At 43.2% G+C, this 22236-nt stretch overlaps 1 protein-coding gene across 1 annotated transcript in view; it reads left to right on the forward strand.

The window, feature by feature from the left end:
* Window positions 1-4238: 4238 nt before the first annotated feature.
* The window catches only part of LOC147899441 (biotin synthase, mitochondrial-like), a 30263-nt gene continuing 12265 nt past the window's right edge, over window positions 4239-22236 (forward strand). The window contains exons 1-4 of the mRNA XM_087378015.1: window positions 4239-4768; window positions 4942-5121; window positions 5740-5846; window positions 15138-15343. Coding sequence (XP_087234141.1) covers window positions 4436-4768; window positions 4942-5121; window positions 5740-5846; window positions 15138-15343 — 826 coding nt within the window. The 5' untranslated portion in view covers window positions 4239-4435. The remainder of the gene's footprint in view (window positions 4769-4941; window positions 5122-5739; window positions 5847-15137; window positions 15344-22236) is intronic.

A 22236-nucleotide genomic window follows, 5' to 3' on the forward strand; every position in this document is an offset into this window, starting at 1 on the left:
CAATGCATTCACTGATTGCATATGTCAGCATATAGAATTCATAGTATATAAGTTTTTGAACAGGCAAAAAGAAGAGGCTGGAGCAGAGTGCTGATTCTTCCATCAAAAAACAAATGGAACCAGAAGAGGAAAATTCTCCAGATTTGCTCCTATTTGAGTTTCTTCACAAATGCAAGGCTCAGAGTAACTTCCATATATACCACAGTATTTTCAACATGGAGTTCACAATGAGCTCTGTACTGGAGCAGCACAAAGATTTTCTTTCAAACTATTGGGATGCCTTCAAAGAACTGACAGAGGCAAGAAGAATTGTGGGAGGAGAAAAGGTTTTTGTGCACCTAAATCATATTGTCTCCAATGACAGGCTGAGGTACCATGTGAACAGAAGATTTGACAGCCTGCCTGATCACTATAAATTCAACTGTACTTTGCACACCAGAAAGTGCAGAGTGCTGGAGGAGAGCATGGCATTTCTTATGTACATTGTCTTCAGTCAGGAGTCTTTGGATGAACAAGGGCAGGAAATAGAAGAAGAAGACACATCTGAAGCAGAGGAAAACGAGGATGTTTCTTTGGTCACAGAAATGGCAGAGCAAGAAGAAGATATCAACCTTCAGGATGAGGGGCTGCAAGTGGCTGCTCTTGACCTTGTTCAACTGAGGACAAAAACTCTGAGGGGAGCAGAGCCAGTTGAAGATTTTGATGTTCAGAGCAGCAACTATGTAGTGCCCATGCTTCCAGGTGTGTTGATTGGTGGAAAGGATTATGTTTTCCTCCATGATATAGAGTGTATGTTTGATTTGAGGGAGGACTATGCCATTTCCCTTATTGCCCAGGCTTCAAGGCTTGACAAGGAGGTTGGCATAGAGGATGACCATTCACTACTGGCTTTGGAAACAATGTTTGATCCTGTAGAGGCCCTTTCATTTTGTTTCAAAGACGCTGAAAAGTTCCAAGAGCCAGATGAAGCTGCCTTCCAGCTCACACAGAAAGCTATGAATCTCTCAGCACTATACACAGAAAAGCCTAAAGAAGAGGCTGGACAAGAAGGGAGAGGGATAAATCTTTGGAGAGATGAACTGCTTGTTGCTGATGAAAATGAGAAGGTACTTCAAATCATATACTTTGACTTCTGCTTAACTTTGTTTTTGTAGGTTGTGTATTGTCTCACTCCAATCCTTTGATATGTTGTAGCTACAAATTGAGGATGACACATTCCTCCAGAGATCAAGTGGAAGCAGGCAGGTTGGGTTTCGCAAAATGTCAGGCCTAGCTCATTATATTCATGATCTAGGCAGTGCCAAGATCTTGATTTACCATAGGCAGTTGAGCAACAATGGAGAAGCCATTGTTTACTTCCTAAAATGTTTGTCCAGGGCTTTAGGTGGACATGTTCTTTCATGGCAAAAGGAAAAGATCATTTTGATAGAGAGGTTGTCTGCCATAGATATATTTGGAGATTATGTGAATAAGCAGGCCTCTAGGGCCGCTTACTTTTTGTCTTACACTTCTTATGCATTAGCATGTGGTGTTAAGGAGCCCAAATATCTGGAGGGCTATGGAAAACACCAGCTCGTAAGGTTTCGAGAGCCACCCATGATTGCATCAGGCCACACAGTCCAAGAAGAGGAACAGGTGGAGAGAGCTGAAGAAAAGGATAAAGAGACAGTCGACATCAAGCCAATAAAGAAGAAAAAGACTCCAATCAAGATCAAAAAGAGAGTTCCGATCGGCAGGCCCTGGGAGAAATAGGATTTAGTCATCGAATATAGCACAAACATTATATTAAATTTGAACTGATTTGTATAAAGTCTTTGATATCTGGTATGATCTTGTATAAATGATTAATAAGTTGATGATGAAATGATTTGTACATTTACATAGAGTGGTGTCGTTAAATATTAAATGAACAATATATTGAAATTGTAAACAAATTGTATTAAGTTTAGATCATATGTTTCACATTGAAATACTTTTCATGCATAACACCAAGAGTCACTTGTTCCACTAAAAAAATTTCTATTGAATGAGTTTGAAAACATGTGGACATAACACCAATAAGTTACAAATGAGTCCTATTCATGTTTACTTGTCCATTTATGGTTTCTAAATATCTTCGATTCCCTCCATTGTCTATGTCTCTCTGCTGCAATTGAATTGTCTAGAGCTTGTCTTCGTCTTTGCTTTTGGGCTAGAAGAAAAGCAAGCTTGATTTTGGAGCTAGCAACTTTTCTTTTAGCATGCAGCCTCTGTAGTATGCCTCGGTAAAACCATTGGAAGACTTCCTTCAGACTATTCGCCTTCAGACTCCCTCCATAGTGTTGTGTGTGTCTAAAAAATGCATTACGTGCCATGTAGTGAGACTTCTCCATGCCTTGGGTAGACCAAATAGCTGGGCATCCATACTTTTTGACAAAATAGGGAAGGTGGTTGTATATGATATGCTGTAAGACATAAGAATGCATAGTAAGTAATAAAAAAAAAGAGGATCACACTTAAGTAAAAGAAAAAGAAATAACCTTACCATGTAGTGAGTTATATTGCAGGCTGTCCACGCATCTTTCATTGACTTTCCAAAATGTTTAATTGCCTCCTCAAAGTTCTTGTAATCACTCTTTGTCCATGTTACTTTGTCACAGAACATGAAGAGTTGATCAAGAGACCTCCACACCTCTGCCTTCCTATTTCGTGCTTCCCCATCTGCCTCATGATCTTTCACAGCATTATGGACTTGCTTCCACAATCCATAATTAATCTTTGAAACTGCTCTACCTTGCCTTACTTGCTTACTGTGTTTGGGTCGAGACAAGAATCTTCTTGCCTTAACACCACCAATAGAGGGCTTGATTGGTACCTCCTTGCCATTGGTAGACTTTTTAAAATCCTTTGTGATTTGAACATCTCCTCCATGCAGACCTATATCAGATAACACTTTTTCCAATGCTTGAAGAGCATCCTTTCTATTTTTTTCGGGACGGAGTTTCCAAGCAAATCCAATATATAAAAATACCAATTTCTCAATAATTCGACATAGACCATGCAATGTGCAGATGTGAACATTACATAATGGAATGTCCAGAATGGCCTTGAAGTCAGGGTCAACTTTATCTCTATTAGGTGCTCTCTTCCACTATTTTGAATCCATTACTTGAGCTGATTCTTTGCAGTAAAGACAAGGAGACTTTGAGTTGCCTCCTTTACTAATGTTATACATGCACTTAAGTGTTTTAAGATCCCCGGCCATGTGCCACTCTACTTGAAAATCACCTTTTCCAGCAACATGGAGATTCTCGCCTTGCACTTGTCTTTTGATTATTCTTGGTATTTCCGTGTGGTGAAACACCCAATCTAGTGTTTCATGGTCTTCGGTCTTCACTTGCGAGATTATAGAAAACAAAAGTATTACTATATCAGATTTGAAAACAATGACCAAAATCAAGTATAAAACAACCCATGATCATACCTGGAACGAGCCTAACCACCATATGTGTTTCTCTGACTGCCATATGCATGCAAACGCAATAAGGGTGAGATGCTCGTTTCCACCACAAGGCTTCTAGGCATGCTAGGCACATGTGTAGCATGAAGGCAAATTACTATGCTAACCTAAATGCATAGTTAATGACATAATTGAATCTCTTAGTTCTTAAAAGAGTGAAGGGAATGCAATGGCGTTGCGTAGTAGGTCGACAAAATACGCATTGCTTACATGTGCGGAGACGTCCACGTACACATGTAGGTGACCGAGCAAATGGACATGCAAGCAAGCAAACACAAGCAAGATATACATCTCTCTCTGTCTCTGTCTCTCTTGCACACGCGCTCGTGCGTACTTGACACTTACACATGTATGGAGTCATACACATGCCATGTACACACATACGTGCACATGTACATGCGCAAGACCTCCGGAGTCTGTCTCTGTCTCTCTTTCTCTCTCTCTCTCTCTCTCTCTCTTCTGAGTGCTCGTGCACACGCGCCCCCCTTGACACTTACACATCTACAGAGTCATATACACGCATGCGCACAAACGTGCACACACAAGCCCACGCGCATGCGCGTGCATGCATGTGGGGGAGCAACATGTGCACAAAACAGTCCCCTCACAAATGTGCACAAATAGTGCCCCCGTGGCAGGAAGCCAACAATGAGCGTTGTCGTCATGCCGCCCCTTAACGTCTAGTGAGCTACTCTTCTCTCTCTAGATATTCTCTCTCTTCGCGTTTTGTGTTTCTCTCTCTACAGATGCACTCTATTCTTCTTCTTCGTCGTCTTCGTTGTTTTTCTCTCTCTTCCTGTGTGAGCGTTTTGGAGCTCCACAGCTGAGTTTGGAAGCTCCATAGCTGAGTTTTGGAGCTCAGATATGCCTGCCTGCCTCGCCTCAGCTCCATAGCCACTCCCCTCCTCCCCTCCTCCCTCCTCCTCCTCCTCCTCCATGGCTCTCCGACGCTACCTCCTCAAATCCTCCCCCCTCCTCTCCCCTCCCCTCCGCCGCTCCTTCCCCCCTCTCCCACCATCTCGCACCACCTCCTCCTCCTCTTCCTCCTCCTCCTCCTCCTCCTCTTCCTCCTTTAATCCTTCTCCTCCTCCCATCCCTCCTTCTCCTTCCCCTTTTTCTTGCTCTCCATCCCCCTCTTCCCCCAATTGGCCCTCTCCTGCCGCTGCCGCCGCTGATCGAGCCATCCAGTCCGGACCCAGACATGACTGGCAACGGGAGGAGATCCAGGCGGTCTACGATTCTCCCCTTTTGGACCTCCTCTTTTATGGGGTACGTCATCATCCGCTTTTATGGAGCCTTTTTGCCCGTGCATTGCTGAGTTCGCAATTACGATCTGTACGCATTTGTAGCTCGAACAAACAGCTCTGCTTAAAGAAATTTCGGTGCATGCAATCTTGTGGTTGCCTTGCGTAATGTCGTCTACTCTCTCGATCCAAATTCAGGCTCAAGTACACAGGCATGCGCATAAGTTCAGGGAAGTGCAGCAGTGTACCCTTCTCTCCATCAAGACCGGAGGATGCTCCGAAGATTGCGCGTACTGTCCTCAGTCCTCTCGGTATAAGACAGAAGTCAAAGCTCATAAATTGCTTTCTCCCGAGGCTGTGCTTGAGGCTGCAACAAAGGTACGGTATCTGACTCTTGAGGACATTTTTAATAGTGCGTTTCACATCTGTGCCATTCAAAACCTGAAAATACAAGTCTTATTCCTTTCCCCCTCGAAAATACATATAGATATATTTTAGTCTGCCTCATACTATGAGTTGTGGCGATGCCCATGATTGGTTACATGCTACACTACAAATACTAAGGACGTAGCATGTGTTGTTACATTTCAGTCTTGAACAAAATAAACAAGTGAGTACAAGTACTCGTGAGCACTGCCTGAAGTTCTGCTAAATGCAAACGATTGTCAAGATGAATGGACGATGCAAACGGCTTGCAAATGCAAAGAGATTTGCAAAGTGTGTGTGCGAGAGAGAGAGAGATTCTTAAAAAAAGAAATTGTGTGAGTGAGTGTGTGTGTGTGGAAGAGAGAGAACCAAAATAGAAGGGGGCTACTTGGCAACAAAGTGTGTGTGGACACTTTTTAACAAAAGTGTAACTAGAGCTTCCAGGCAGCGCTAAACTGCGTTATTGGTTACTGGTGGGCTTTTTTATTGTTTAAAGAAGCATGCCTTTTATATTCCTGAGCTGTGGTGGTTTTTGAGTCTTTAACCCATATCATTTCCTCGTACTTCCAGGCAAAGGAGGCAGGAAGCACACGTTTCTGCATGGGCACAGCTTGGCGAGATACAGTTGGGAGAAAGTCAAACTTCAATCAAATCCTGGAGTATGTAAAGGAAATAAGGTACTATAGTCTATAACCCTGAAAGCTGAAGCGTCCACTTAGGGATAATGTAACTGTAAATAGTCGGGCTTTAATTCATTAAAGTGTGTGTGCGTGTCTGAGCAATGAAGTAAGCTGTAGTAGATTACTGCCCACCTGGCACAGCTACCTGCTTGGAAGCTGTGTCTGCAGGCTGAGCTGGGCCTCTAGGGCACACTGGTACCTGTCATCTGCCCCACAGTCACTTAGGCCAAGGCTGCAGCCCCAATTGGCAGCCTTGGCCTAAGTGACTGTTCCATGCCATAAAACCAGGCTCCATGCAAAAAACACATAAAAGAACTGGGCTTTTGCCATGTATGATGCAACGATGAGGTATTCTTTATGTGAGAAAGGTGAGGGGGGTTTCAGTGGTGACAAACCTTGGAATTGTTTTCTATGCATTCACATTTGTTGTCAGTAGGGTTTCAGCCAAAGTAACAAAGAGGAAAATTTACGAAGTAAACCAACACCTTTGTATTACTTGGGAATGTGAAGAGCCAAGGGGTGGCTAGGTGGTATGGGGGATTGCCTTAGGTAGTCTTGTGGCGTTTGTATATGCTGACCTTTAAATCTCTCACATGGTATTGGAGGTACAGGTGGCAGTTATAGTGTGTTGCTGAAGCACAGTTAGTGGTAGTTGGACTTTTCCGCATCCTTATACCATAATGTGAAGTGTTAGGCATGGGATTCCACTTGATAACTTCAAACTGGAATTGGAGGAGGAGACGAATGCGGATCATACCTCCACATTTCTAAGAGTCACAACTGTATTGAGTTTCAAAATATGTGAAGGAATAAACCTTCCTGAGTTTGTTCTGCATTGAATATATACACGGGTTTATGGTGTTCTTGAAGGACAGAACCATGCTTAATGTTGGTCAACACTCGAGGTTGATGGTCAAGGTACAGATGGCACAATCTTCTTAGTTAAGTTACTTATGACTCTCCTAGTCACAATAATGATTTTTGATACCACCCTTAGGTTAATGATACCTTTTTAGTGTTTTTAAAGATGCCATCCTACTGGCATAGGCAGCACTCTCCTTAGGATAAGGCATGTGAGTCTAATTTTCTTTTGAGGACCTTCATCAGATATGTTTCCCCAATAGTGAGGTGTCCAAGATGCCTCTGACTAAGAGCAAGTTGACGTCATTAGGAGATCTGTATTACAATGTCACCGTCTGGTTGAGAGATTATTCTATATGATGGTATTACATACTCTTATGATCTTTTGGATGGTCACTGATACTTAAAAAAGCGTATGGCTGGGTGGGGTGAGTCTGCGCTCTTTTTCCCTCGGTTAGCTGACGATCTCAGTTTTCTCCTCTTCCCTATCTTTACGTGGCTATATGCAGTAGGTACAGCTTCAACCCAAAACACCTTCCGCATTCCCATGCCTTTCAGCATACAGTGTGCTGCTTCTATGAGATCCATGCACTTTCTTTTTACCCTTACACTCTTTATAGGAAGCTGTTAACCGTTACTTGATGCCCTACATGAGACAGAAGTAGGAGCAGTCTTTATGCTGACCACAGAGCATCCAGGGCAGCGGACTGCTGTGTGTTTTGGGATACTGTAAGCGTGTTTGGCTTAGATTTGTGCAATATATTCTGAGACTATACTGTTGTCTATCTCCAGAATTTGGTGTTTGTGAGTTCTCTCTTGTGGACACAGAAAGTTAAAGCATTCCCTTTGCCTCTCTTAAAGATTCTTCCGGCGCACACACATTATCCATTTGCTATTTCTACGGCATGCAGAAACTAGCCAAGGATCTAATGATCCTCTTTGATACAAATTGAGACATAACTTTTCGAAGCCGTGACTGTTGATCTAGAAGTTGAACGTCATGAAACTTGAATTGTTGCAATCAGCCCAATGCTGGCCTAAAAAACAGAGAGTAAAATTACAATTTTTATAGCTCCTGCATAGCATGACAATGAGAATTGTGAAAAGACATTTCCAAGACAATTTAATTGTAATTTTAGCACTAGGGTGCAAGTTGAATGAGATTGTCATTTGTGGACAAAGAGTTAGTGGTCTCCTCGAGCTCTGGATCCGGTGGGCTATGTCAAGAGTGGCACCTCGTCTTTGGCGGTCCCCTCTGAGGAGGGCTGAGTTAGGCAGGACCTCTCTGGTCTCTCTCTGTGTTGGGCGAGGTCTCTGTGCCCCTTGCTCGGGAGCATCATGCCAGATCTCTCTACTGATCCATGCTGCCCTCATATCAGCTCTCTCCTCCTCCTCCATCCCACTGTGTCCTGGAGCTTACACAAATGCATAATAATTTCACATGTCTTTGTGCTCGGTTTGCCTCAGTAGCTTGTGGTGCAGTCACCTTCTGTTGCTCTCTCATCTGTCGCAATAGCATATCTCTGTGTCGTCGGATCTCAAGCAGATAGAGCCCAATGCAGACCTGGTAGCCCCCTGTGTCTCAATCCTCAGCTGATGGGACGAGACCCGCATCTGTCCAATGGCACTCCTTAAAGCATGTGAGACTCCTCTGTCAGCGAGGTACTGGGGTTTGATGATGAGTCCATCTTCCGATATTCTCAGGAAGTGGTCGTGATAGAACGATCTTGGTGGGGAACCCCTGGTCCCCTCCCCAAGTTCTAGATCTAATGTGTGATGCGGTTAATCTCATCACGTGTGATCGACTCGGCCGGTGCATCCATGCTGTACTGAAAGGGGGGAAGCCAGTCCAGGTGAATACTGTGGTCGTGATAGAACTGGATCTTGGTGGGGAACCCTTGGTCCCTTCCCCAAGTTCGAGATCTAATGTGTGATGCGGTTAATCTCATCACGTGTGATCGACTTGGCCGGTGCATCCATGCTGTACTGAAAGGGGGGAAGCCAGTCCATGTGAATACTGTGACTGGTAAACCATGTGGATATGACTGCATACAATACCGTATAAAACCTGCTCTCTGCTAGTCGTCTGGATGACTCTCGTACCAGCCTCGGTAGTCTCCAATGGGGTATGGCCCAAACACAAAATAAGATAAACACAACACCCGGTTGGGTGTCCACAAGATACACCCTCTATGAAGGATAAACCTTGGTATATTACTTTATTACAATGAAGCTTGGCTTTAATTACTGTAGCAACCTAGATCTTTAGACATAATCGAGACATAGAGCCCTATCACATATAACCGTTGTAATACAATGATCGCTCCTCAAGTAGAGTGTCCAAAATGAGATAAACACAACACATGGTGGGGTGTACACGTGTACACGAGATACACCCCCTAGAAGGATAAACCCTCTATGAAGGATAAACCTTGGTATATTACTTTATTACAATGAAGCTTGGCTTTAATTACTGTAGCAACCTAGATCTTTAGACATAATCGAGACATAGAGCCCTATCACATATAACCGTTGTAATACAATGATCGCTCCTCAAGTAGAGTGTCCAAAATGAGATAAACACAACACATGGTGGGGTGTACACGTGTACACGAGATACACCCCCTAGAAGGATAAACCCTCTATGAAGGATAAACCTTGGTATATTACTTTATTACAATGAAGCTTGGCTTTAATTATGTAGCAACCTAGATCTTTAGACATAACATAGAGCCCGATCACGTATAACCATTGTAATACAATGAATGCTCCTCAAGTAGGGTGTCCAAAATAAGATAAACACAACACATGGTGTGGTGTACATGAGATACACCCCCTAGAAGGATAAACCCTTATATATTGCTTTATTACAATGAAGCTTGGCTTTAATTATTGTAGCAATCTAGATCTTTAGAGAAAATTGAGACATGGAGCCCTACCATATACCCATGGTAATACAATGATCTCTCCTCAAATAGGGTGTCCAAAAATGACTAGTCAAAAGAAGCTAGCCTTTGACAATGATGTGGAAGTAATGCAGTGTTGGTGAAGAAATAACTCCAAAAAACCTAGAAAGGAGTCAAACTTTGCAAATCTCCAACGTCGAGATCATACGTCATGAAACTGGTATCAACCTATCTCTTAACTTCAGAAACACATGGATTCCTTAGTAGTAACAATAAATCCTTGTAGTTCAAGTATAGGAATAACTGAAAATCATAAACTCATACCCAAGATAGATAAAACCCTATAATTAGGCTAGAAACATGTTAGAAATTGGTAATTGTACCCTCAGAATAGCGTAGGAGACAAAAACGATGAAATACAATGGAAAATGAAGCTGTAAAGCAAATCACAAAGTCCAATAGCATGCTGTTGGTTAATATCAAATTTGATTGGGATTTGCATTGATCTCAATGTTAGCAAGTGGATGTAAAAATGCTCAACCTAGGAGGCCCTCCTCTAGGAACTCATTTCTCTTCTTTCATACTCCTGGTTGGGCTGAACTCCATGGCCCAGCCGAGGGGGTCTTGGAGCCTCCAAGAAAATGATTTTGCCTTAGGAGTTTCCTCTTTGCCTGCCAGCTCAGTTTTGCAAGCCGTTGCTCCTGATTGGTTTTGTCATTTTTAAAGAAATGACCATCTCTTTGAGATTCGATCGGATGCATAAGAAGGTTAAGGGAGAGATTCAAGAGAAACTCAAAGGTGAAGTGAAGAGCTCTTTAGGCTGACAGGCTTGAAGGATGTGGGAAGGCAGCTCAACGCAAAGAAGCTTAGGATTGGAGGGCCACCAGACAACTAGAATGTAGTTGAAGAATTTTGGGAAGAGACCTTAAAAAGAATCAGCAATGCCTTACCAAGACATTGAGCCGCCATATTTAGAATTTAACATTTGTTAGGATGGAGCTAATGCAATTCTTGCTCGCAATACAAGAGCTGAAAGAATGGAGGCTCTTAGATAGTTGAAATGATCACCATTGTGGATTGTAGAGGAACTCACAAAAGCTCAGCTAAAGAGCAAAATCTCAAAGCTTGCATAGGTGAAGGCAGCTAGGAAGAAAAGCAAATGGGTTGTCTAAGGCATTGATCAAGGGCTTCAAAGCTAGTAGTTGCATTCTGCTTTTTGTATTTTATTTATCAATTGTGTTGGTTGAACTAATTGCAATTGGAACTTCAATTGGCTTTCTTATGTTTAAGACATAATACAAAAAATTATTTGCCATCTTTAAAAAAAAAATTTGATTAAGTATCCAAAAGATGCTAGATGGTGCCAGCATTGGAAAAATACAGCAAGAAGGCAAATCACAACTACCTTTAGCAAGTGTGGTTGGAGATGGTGACCTTTTTTTTTTTTCAAGAAAAAGACTTCTATAAAGTATGAAAGACCCTCCCTGAGAAAGCTCAAGGGAGAAAAACATCATGCAGTATATGAAATACACCAATAGAAGGGCAAAGAATAAACTTCTAAATGGAGCAATGAAACAACCAAGGTTGAGGTGTGAAAATGCCATCTCAATCGTGCAGGTGACTCCAAGAAAAAAGGGGACCCACTTCATTCCCTGAGAAGTATCAGCCCTCTTGGTAGAGGCTGCATCTATCCAGATGCTAGCCAAGGTGTGAGCAGGACGAACCTGGGAGCCGTCCAACTTATTGGTGAATTTAAATTGTAAGCCCCAGTATGAGAAAGCAGAATTTGCAAAGAGCAACAACACGTCTCTTTTATGCGTGATTAGCCTTTGTCTACAAGTTGGATGGGAGGGGTGTTAGACATATCATTGCCCAGTTTTAGCCCTCAAGGCCACAAGGTAGTCCAATCTAGTTATGCCCATTTTTTGTAGGCCCACATATGAGAAAACACAAAGAGGCATCATAGGTCAAGTCAGGGCTAGATTTTGAGTGTTGTGGTGGTGCTACCTTGGTCCTTTTTTTGGGGGGGCTGCTTTGGGGCGATGGAACAAGATTGACGACCAATCAGCTAGGTGGCATGGCCATGGAAGGAGATTGGATGAGCCATGCCAGCTGGCCCAGTCCGCTACTGACATGGCTCAAGGACTTGGCTGATCAATCAATAGAGGTTGGCGATATGGCTGATTGACCATATGGTTGGCCAAAGGAAGGCCACTAAAAGGATGTCTTGGAGAGGGGGTTGTACTGTTGGAATACTGAAAGGAAAGAGTAGAGTGGACACAAAATCAGAATACTTGCTTATAGAATGAAGAAGAAAGAGGTCCTTAAGTAGGCACCTCATACAAGGTCACTGACATCACTGATGACCTCAAAGCTCCACAATCATCTCCTCAATCTGCTCCTAGATTCTCTCAATCATCCTATGTGGCTCTCCACCACCTAACTGTGCTTGTGGGCACCTAACTGTGCCTCTAGCACTCACACATAGAAACATAAGGTGTGCCTGAGGCATACACCTTGAGATATCGCAACAAACCCCCCCTCAAGGAAATGCCTCAGGCTATGTCAAGGATACATCTAGTCTCATAGTTTCTCATGCCATCTCATGGTGGTCAAGGATAAATCTATGGCTAGGTTCTCATGCTAGCAAGGGTTCCCTTGGGTGTAAGGTTAACAGAAAGGGATACATAAAGACCTTCCAATGGTTATCTCCCCTGCATGTACATGCACACAATGTCTGCAGGAGGTACCATGGAACAAAACATACACATGGCCTACATCATAAGGTGACCAGAGGTGTTTACAAAACACACAAAACACAATAGTTTATTTGCATTCATTTTGGAGGACTATCCAGGCTGAGTACCTTGACATAAAAGAGAGATCTGGAGCATACATAGAGATGATTTAAAATGCATAATCTTCATGGGATGCCTCATCTTGTGGAGGCAAATTCATTGTAAGTAGATTTGCATTTTCTGTCTTTGCTTTGTCTCTGCAAAACTTCTCACTATGGTTGTTTTTGCCACAGTGCTTGCATGGATTAACTTTGAAGCAGTCCTTTGAAAGGTGATTTGTCTTTCCACAGTGATTGCAAGGAGAATACTTGCCCTTCTGGAATTTCATAACATAAGCAGTGTCATTGCCTTTCCTTAACTCCATATGTCTTTCTTCTTCTTGGAGAGCTGAGATAATGCCTTCAAGGTTTGGATTGGGAAGATTCTTCAAAGTGCTAACAATGTGATCAAAACTTTCAGGCATACTCTTAAGTAACACTGCCATAGCATCATCAGGGGTGATAGGAGAGTTGATAGAAGCTAACTGAGTCATAAGACTCCGCATATAGTTGACATGAGCAGCTAAAGTAGTATCACTTGCCATCTTTAATTCAAAGAAAGAGATTTTAAGTGATAGTTTAGATATGTGAGAGCTTGCACCAAAAATCAAGTCTAGCTTCTGCCATGCTTCCGATGGAGACTCCAAGTCAGATATATGATGTATGTAATCATCACCCAAAGCTAAAGCAATTATACCATATGCTTTTTCTTCTCTTGCTGGATCCCTTGCCGGTCGTGTCGGAGTTGAAGATTCTCCAGCATTTGAGGCCGTAGAAGAAGCGGTAGGAGTAGGTTTGACAAGTCCCCATAAGTTCTCCCGCATCAATGCAAATTTTACCTTCATTTGCCATGTATGGAAGCCCTTTCCATTGAACTTCTCAAGATTATATATGGTAGCCATGAGAGGGTCTAACCCAGATATTGGGCAGTGTCTATCTCTCTTACAAGGCAAAAATAACTGAAAGACTTCCAAAATATGAGCACTTAATGTAGCAAATAGTAGTGACTAGATTTCAAACAATGATGCTTCTTCTTACATGCTTCATAGAAGTGGATGAAATAAACATTTTCCAATCAAAACCAGGTCTAGCAAGTCAAAACAAAACTGAATCCACACTTGTACTGAAGTTATTGAAAGCTTCAAAAAACCAAAAATGCTAGAGTAGCATTTTATGTAGCATCATCTTCAAAAACTTGTCCAAAACTGTCAAAACTGAAATGCTGAACTTGGAGGGCTTGTAGCTCACTCTTCAAAGCAAGGAAAAGAGGGCTTTCTGAAGCAAAAGAAAGCTCATATACCAGAGAAGGTCCAGCACAGAGGTTGGACGAAATGGTGCGCACTTTTGCCCGGGAGAGTTGCTACAGGCTGAAACTGAGTTTTGACGATTTCTCCCTCGTTACTGAACCAAATGACCTGAAAAATGGCTCAAAATCTTCGTCTTGAGGTCGCCCATCTACTCCTAAGAGGGCTCAGGCAATGGCGGAGTAGGCAGGGAGTATTGAGCAACAGAAGAAATTCGCTGTTTGGAGAATGGCAGCCACCACAGACGTTTTTTTTTTCAATTGCTTGCAGGTGGAAGTTCGCCCATACTAGAGGAGTTTCCAGCTCAGAGGGTTTGGGCAATGGCTGTTTGTAGATGGAGAACCAAGCTCTCAAAGATTTTGGGAAGAAAGAGGAAAATGGAGAAGAAGAAGATGAAGAAGAAGATGATGATGTGGCAGAAATGGGCTCAAGGGGGATCAAAGGGCTCTGATACCATGTTGGAATACTGAAAGGAAAGAGTAGAGTGGACACAAAATCAGAATACTTGCTTATAGAATGAAGAAGAAAGAGGTCCTTAAGTAGGCACCTCATACAAGGTCACTGACATCACTGATGACCTCAAAGCTCCACAATCATCTCCTCAATCTGCTCCTAGATTCTCTCAATCATCCTATGTGGCTCTCCACCACCTAACTGTGCTTGTGGGCACCTAACTGTGCCTCTAGCACTCACACATAGAAACATAAGGTGTGCCTGAGACATACACCTTGAGATATCGCAACATGTACATCCATTCCTTCATCACATTGGTTAAAGTTTTAGTGGGCGATTAGTTTGGGAGAGCTTCTGCATTTTGCATTTGCCAAATTCAGCCTATTTTGGGGAGCATTGACTTCTTCGCTTCATCTTGGTGCTATTTCTCTCGTCTTTGGAGTAGATCTAGTCTTGTAGCTGTTGTATACACTTCCATCCTTGGTGAATTCCTACAATATTAGCTAGTGTTTTGTGGAGTTGATGATTCTAACCTTGTGGTTGACCCCTCATGAGGTTGAAATGCACTGAATATTTATGCCAAATAAGATTTGGGCATGTTCATTCAATGTTGATACATGTGCTTTGCAGCAAGTCCCATTTTGGCAGCTGTTTTTATAGAGTAAAACAAGGACCCTTGGTAATGGTGACAAGTTTCACTTTTTAGAGCCAGATGTAGATGTTATGAATGGTAGATTCAAAGGGGCTTTAAAAACTTGCTACATGGGGTGTACATTTTGCATCCTTGTTTACATAGCATCATGAAAATATTGCTCGGTGGATGATAACTTAAGTGGAGGTATATACTAAGAATAAAATACATGCAGCAATCAAGTTGATATGGCTTTATAACACATTCAGAAGAGTTTGATTCTTGTCTGTATGTCAGGGCAATGGGTATGGAAGTGTGCTGCACACTAGGAATGCTAGAGAAGCAGCAAGCGGAGGCACTCAAAGAAGCTGGTCTGACAGCCTACAACCACAACCTAGACACATCGAGGGAGTTCTACCCTAAAATTATCACAACAAGAAGCTATGATGAGCGACTCCAAACTCTCAAATTTGTTCGGGAAGCAGGCATCAGTGTTTGTTCAGGTGCTTTCAGTTTGATAAGCAGACAAATTTCCTTCTGATATTGCTTTACTCAGATCTGTATTGCCATGGATTAAGCTTGGCAATGTTTTAATTTGTCTTCTTTTAGCTGCCTAAATTGCTTACCTTCATGACCTTATGATGCGTCAAACGTTCCCACATTGAATAAATTAATTCTTTGCCCACACCTAAATGTGTAAATGACTTGATTGAATGCCAGACTATTGATCTTAATGGAGGCTGTGGAGGTAATGAAGGTGGGTCTCCAGTACTTTCTTTGGATCCAATCTATAAAAAGGTCCTCTTTGGTGGTAGCCACTAATTAGTTTAAGAAAGCTGTAAGAGCGGCTAACAGATAGTCCCTCAATCTAGATTGGTGGAATCACCCACTGAAGAGGTACTGTAGGTTTTTTTCCTGAATTGATTTGCCACTGACCAGGCTGGTCAGGAGATGACATTGATTCCTCCCTCTAGTAGGTTTCCTCAGTAGGTTTCCTCGGAAGGTCTAGCCTTTGTAATAACCAAATATCCTGACTTACTGGTGAATTTGACTTTGATATGGGTTTAGTTGTGTGATTTTGCTGTTGGCACATCAGTTTACAGCCTGTACAGATTGCTATGTTTCATTCCTCTGGCAATAATGCTCATGTTATTTGCGTTGTTCAGAATAAAGTATATTCTCTGTCGTCAAATTCTACTTTCATGTGCTAATATCAAACTTATGGATAGCAACTTTCAGTAAGAACTTGGCACATACTTAATAATACATTGGTAATGTATCTCATCTTACCATCTGGAAGGCATATGGGACCACTTTCCATCCCTGTAATTGACCTCTGTTACAGAACAACGAAGGGTATGCACAGTGGAAGCTAACCCAGAAAGAGAGTTATGGAGCCCAGGAATTCACACAGTGTATATTCAAATCCAAACTTCTTATCCTTACTGTGTACTTCAATAGATGTGTAGACAATGCGCAAAAGAGAGATGTAGAACTAGCAAAATATCTTTCCGTCCAATGTGGACACAATACAAAAGCTATGTCCAGTGTACTACCCTCTATCAGTGGAGTGCTGACTAGACGTGGACCCCTATACATACACAAGGCTGTTCTCCTACCTCCTTTGGCACTTCCAAAACACTTGGTCTACATTGCCCCCTTAGGGCTTATGTGGGTCTCATAAGTTGTGCACCGCAATCACACCTCCTTGATGCTCCTTTGGACAGCCAATGAACGCAGCCCCTGGCACAAGTCACCTCGTTGAGCCCGTCTTCTTTGCTGCTGTGAGGGCAGTGTTGATGAAGACCTGTGAGCTCCCTGTATGCTGCAATCAGCCACTTCCCTTGCTGCACCCAAGTCCTCCTGGATGGCACCTTAAAGCAGGCTTAAATGCTCCCACAAAAGACTCACCAAATGGATGAAGTGAGCCCTGAATGGGCCCCTTTTATAGGTTGGAGTTCCAGCACTAAAACAGCCGACTGCAATAGCCAGCCCATCAGTCTGTAAAACCGATTGGACCACTGAGCCATTTGCTAACCTTCCTGGCCTCGTGGCAGCCTCCACTGGTCCAGGCTAATTCTGCCCTGTCGCAGGTGTTTTCCAGGTCTATACCTTGCCCACACTCCACATCTACCAGTAGCAGACCTGCTCCTGCTTCCCTCCCTTTGTGCTGGACCTGTTTGCTGTACCTGTTCCAGCTCCATACAGTCCCCTCCAAGCATCCGTACAGAGCCGTACCCCCAGGTGCCTGCAGTCCTGGCCTCTTACTGGTCCCCCATCGCAGTCTTTTCATGCTCCACCTGCTCCTATGTTCCACACAGGCTGTCAGATGCACCGCGGGTCTGTCCAGCCATCTTTCCAGGTTGTACTGATGTTGAGCACCAACCAGAGATTGCCACGTGGGATCACGGCACTTGCTGGCAGGGTTCTATGTACTGCTCCATGTCCTGCTGCTGCTCCAAGTCTGTCCCAGGTTTCTCCAGGGACCCAGGGACATTTCTTCTTTGTTTTCTGTGTGTGCTTGCTGCCCACATGGCATCCCATGTGCTGTCCATATGGCAGCCTAGCTTTCACTGTCGGAACAGCCCATGTGGCAGGCCCAGACACTGCCCCTGCCCATATAGCATCTAACAGACCCTGGTCCACCTCCCCCTTGCAGTTGTCATTTGGGGATTCACAGATGGAAGGTGACCACCTCAGGATTGTCCCACTGAATATTCATATGAAGCAACCATTCCTGGGTGCCATGTGACATGAGGCAGCTTAATCCACCATTCAATAATAAAATATAGAGTTATTTGAAAATTGAAATGTCTCATGGATGAATGTACAACACTGGTGGCTCGTAATACCAGGTAACACAAAACAAACGATTGTAGCAGATTAGAATGATTTAGAGAGATGGATGAGAATTTGCCCCAATTCCTGTAGCACTGCTTACGTCACTACTAAATCCAATGGCCACGCATTTAGAGGGCTAGTAAAGCTGGCTGAGGAGATCCAATAGATGGAATCCAACTTAAATCTAAGCTATAATCTGATAGATCGATGCAATGTAGATTAAACAGGTAGTGAGATAGTTAATAAACTTCCATAAGCATGTCCATTTTAACAATGTAGCTAAAATTGACATCTGATCACTCTGACCACATGACCTTTCTAGGGAATGACACGTGACATCTCTTGATTGCAGATAGTTATGGTGACAGATTTTTTCAGAGAAAGACAATGGCATAGGGAGCTCATGCTTTTAAAATCAGCGAGAAATATGTAGTAAAACTTGAAATATGCAAAGTCCATGGACTAAAGAATGGAACACCTAGGAATCTACTAAGGCACTCATCTTTCCATGACTGAAAAGATTTCATAGAATGTTTGTAGGCCAATTACCTCTTCCAGCCAAGAAAAAGCTTTGATACCATTTGTAAAAAAAGCCAATGAATTAGAGATGAGGGAAGAAGGAGAGAGGAGGAGGAGGAGGAGGAGGAGGAGGAGGAGAGAGAAAAGGGAATCTCAAAGTAAGGCAGGCGCCTTCTTGTGCGTTGAAGCTTTCACGCTGGCGCTTGCTTGTGAATGGCAAAGGTAGTGAGAAAACGAGGCGCTACATGGAAGAAGATGCGTCGAAATGTTTTGTGAACAAGGGGCGTAACGCGCGACGCGCGATGGTCTACAGAATTCCGTCGCCTGCACCCAACGTCTCTGACCTTAGGCTGATGTGGCAGCCCACCTGACGTGGCAGATCTGACACATGGTGCTGATGTGGCAGGCAAGGCAGCCAGAGCTGATGTGGCACATACGACACGTGGCAGTGCACAGAACAGTGCTGACGTGTCATTTTGACATGTGTCAGCTGATGTGGCAGACCCACATGCAGGGATGGCGTGGCATGCATGTGTGAGATGACCTGGCATTCCGACAGCTGACATGGATGCTGACATGGCTGACCAGGGGTTAATCTAACTCAACCTTGGTTAGTGGACTGGTTAGAGGTCCGGTTAGTTGACCCAACCAGTCTAGTCTGGTCACTGTAACCAGACTGTGACCAGCCCAGTTAGTCTAGTTGCAGACTAACCAGACCAGAACCAGTCAGTCTGGTTAGAGTAACCAGCCAGTTATTCCATATGGTTACTGTAAAAAAAAGAAGAAGAAGAAGACAGTTGCAGAGACTGTTTCTGCCAGCAGTCTTCACCTATCTGAGAGAGTATTTACTGTCAGAAAAGCAGCAGAAACACAGTAAAATCAGAGATTTGCAGAAAAAGAATATGCATGCCTTTGTGCTCAGGAAAAGATGAGTCAGATGCATTCTGAATGCTTTTTGCAACAGCCAAAAAAGGGGCAATATAGTTATTGATGCCTTGGCAGCTTTGTGGGTATATGCCTTGAGTTGACAGCCCGGTACTGGCATAGATTGTGAATGCAAGACACCTCTTGTTGAGGTAAATTTTCTCTTTGAAAAGCAAAGGCAGTGTGCATCAGTTGCATACACAGTGTGTGTGAGAAACTTGCAGATCTTAGACAAGTTGAAGGAAAATGGCTCAATCACCTCGCCAGATGGATTCACAAGATAGGGATGCACATCCAAGACAGAGAAGTGTGCAACAAACTCAGCAAGAGTTTGAGCAGATGGTACGCACACGTATGCAGGAGATGGAAAGTTTTAGAAGGGATCCAAGAGCTCAGCATTTGTTTCAAGTAGAAAATATGCCTAATACAGTGATGTGCTAATGCCAGAGGCACACTCTCGTGTACAGCCAGAGAGAGAGAGATCTCATAGGGGACGGTCTCATAGCAGAAAGAAATCGAGGCATCATCACCGATCTCCTAGTCCATCACCGTCTACCTCGAGCTCGACTTCTGTATCTTCTTCTTTATCAGATAAACCATCAAGGAAAAGAAGGAAACACAAGAAGACTAGGAAGAGTAAGTCTTTCAGAGAGACCAAGGAATTCAAAGAGGGAGGTAAATCTGTCAAGTTTATGACCTACAATGGACAGCATGGTCATACAGACAAAGCATCGCAGTTCATCAGTCAGTTTGATGCTGCATTCGGTGTAGAAAAGTTTTCAGAATCCTCCAAGTTAAGAATGGTCAGTTTGCACTTGACAGCGACAGCTAGTGCATGGTGGAGTGCACAGACCACAGATGGGTCAGCCCCAAAGAAGTGGAAGGACTTCAAGAAAGCCTTCTACCAACAGTTTATGCCTAAACAGTTTAGAGATCATGTTCTTCAAGATTGGGACAGTTTGCACATGGATGCAGGAGATACAGTGGATGTGTACAACCAAAAGTTTGGGATGCTTATTTGCAGGTTGCACCTTTCAAAAAGATCTCCAAAGGAACCCAAACGAGAAAGTACAGAGCAGGTCTCAATCCGAGAATCCAGGCAGTAGTAAATGCTTTGGGGGCAAAGAACATTCAAGACCTTATGCATTCAGCTTCAGTAGCTAGTCTGGTGCCGTTACAAGATCCATCCACACTACTATCCTTGCATGCAGGACGTGCTGAAAGAAAGAAAGCTGATTTTTCAAAATCAGAAAAGAAAGAGTATCCCAAGGTTGAAAAGAAAGGGTTTCAGCCTCAGAAGCCGAGGGGTACTCAGTTTTCAAAGTCATATAAAGGCAAATCCCCATTCACTCCTGAACAGATAGTTGAATTCCGCAGAGATGGGAAATGCTTTAAGTGTGGGAAAGAGGGGCATGTGGCTGCCCAGTGCCCAGAAAAGCCTTCAACTTCGAAGGGAAAAGAGGCAGAGAAGCCACGGGGACCGCAAAAGCCGATGGCACATACTGGGTCATGTTTCAAACCCAGAAGAATGAGAATTGCTGCTATCATGGGGCAAAATCAGAGACCAACAAGCGCTGATTTTATTTGATCCAGGGCTACTGATAACTTCATATCAGAGGACCTAGCCCTGAGGCCGAGAATAAAGATGGAGGAGTTGGGTAGGGCTTTGGATGCCGATCAGATGTTCTGTGGAAACCCTGTGCCAGTCACTCCCTTGATAGGGAAGCTCCGTCTTCATATACAGAGTTATGTGGATTAGGAAGACTTCTTCATTTCTCCACTGAAACATCATGATGTAGTCTTAGGTATGCCTTGGTTTCATCGCAAGGCAGTGAAGTTGACTCTTCCTGAAAGAGTGCTGGAGTTTGTACATAGGGGCAAAGAATATCGTGTGGTTGCTAGGAATAGAGGGGAAACTATTCCCATTGTATCAAATAGTTCTGTTGGAATAGAAATAAAGATGATTTTTGTAAAAGAGAGAGATGTGGAAATGTATGCTGAAACAAGTGAGGCAGATCATAATAAATTTGAGTTTATTGAAAATTTTAAAGATTGTTTTTCTGACGCTTTGCCTAGGGAGTTACCCCCTGAGAGACTTGAGGATCATGGCATAGAACTCATTCCTGGAAGCGAGCCACCCAATAGGCCCCCATACGGAGTTAGTGCAACTCAGCGAGAAGAGATTATGACTCAGGTGCAGGACTTGTTGTCCAAGGGGTTGATTCAGCCTAGTTCTTCTCCTTTTTGTTTCCGTGTACTGCTAGTACAGAAGAAAGATGGCTCATTCCGTATGTGCGTCGATTACCGTGCACTGAACAAAATGACCATCAAGAATAGATTCCCTATTCCGCGCATTGATGATGTGCTGGATCAGTTAAATGGAGCTTTAGTTTTCAGCAGGATAAAAAGTAGCTATCACCAAGTGAGGATATAGCCTCAAGATGTGCACAAGACAGCATTCCGCACTACTTTTGGATTGTATGAATATCTGGTGATGCCTTTTGGATTGACCAATGCCCCAGCTACCTTCAATAGGATGATGGATTGTATCTTCCGACCCTACAGACAGTTCACTGGTACCTTCTTCGATGACATAATTGTCTTTTTTAAGTCCGAAGAAGAGCACAAGGAACATCTTGCTATAGTGTTTCAAGAGCTAAGAAATCATAAGCTCTATGCAAAGAAGTCCGAAGAAGAGCACAAGGAACATCTTGCTATAGTGTTTCAAGAGCTAAGAAATCATAAGCTCTATGCAAAGAGTAAGAAAAGTGAATTTTTCCTGGAAGAAATCCATTATCTGGGGCATATAATATCCAAGAATGGGATACAGATGGATCCAGCAAAGATCCGTGCCATTCAGGAATGGCTAGAGCTGAAAACTGTGCATGAAGTTCTAAGTTTCCTAGGCCTGTGTTCTTACTATAGAAGGTTTATCAGGCATTTTGCGGATATAGCCGCTCCACTCCACGATCTTACTAAGAAAAATGCAGCTTTTAGATGGGGAATTCCTCAAAAGACAGCCTTCACCACACTCAAGGAGAGGCTGACTACAGAGCCAATCTTAATCGTTCCAGGTTTGTATCAACCATTTGATGTGGATTGTGATGCTTGT

The sequence above is a fragment of the Dipteris shenzhenensis genome, chromosome 8 (assembly GCF_047967505.1).
Source record: "Dipteris shenzhenensis isolate YYH24624 ecotype China chromosome 8, Dip_SZ_1.0, whole genome shotgun sequence".
Taxonomy (NCBI): domain Eukaryota; kingdom Viridiplantae; phylum Streptophyta; class Polypodiopsida; order Gleicheniales; family Dipteridaceae; genus Dipteris; species Dipteris shenzhenensis.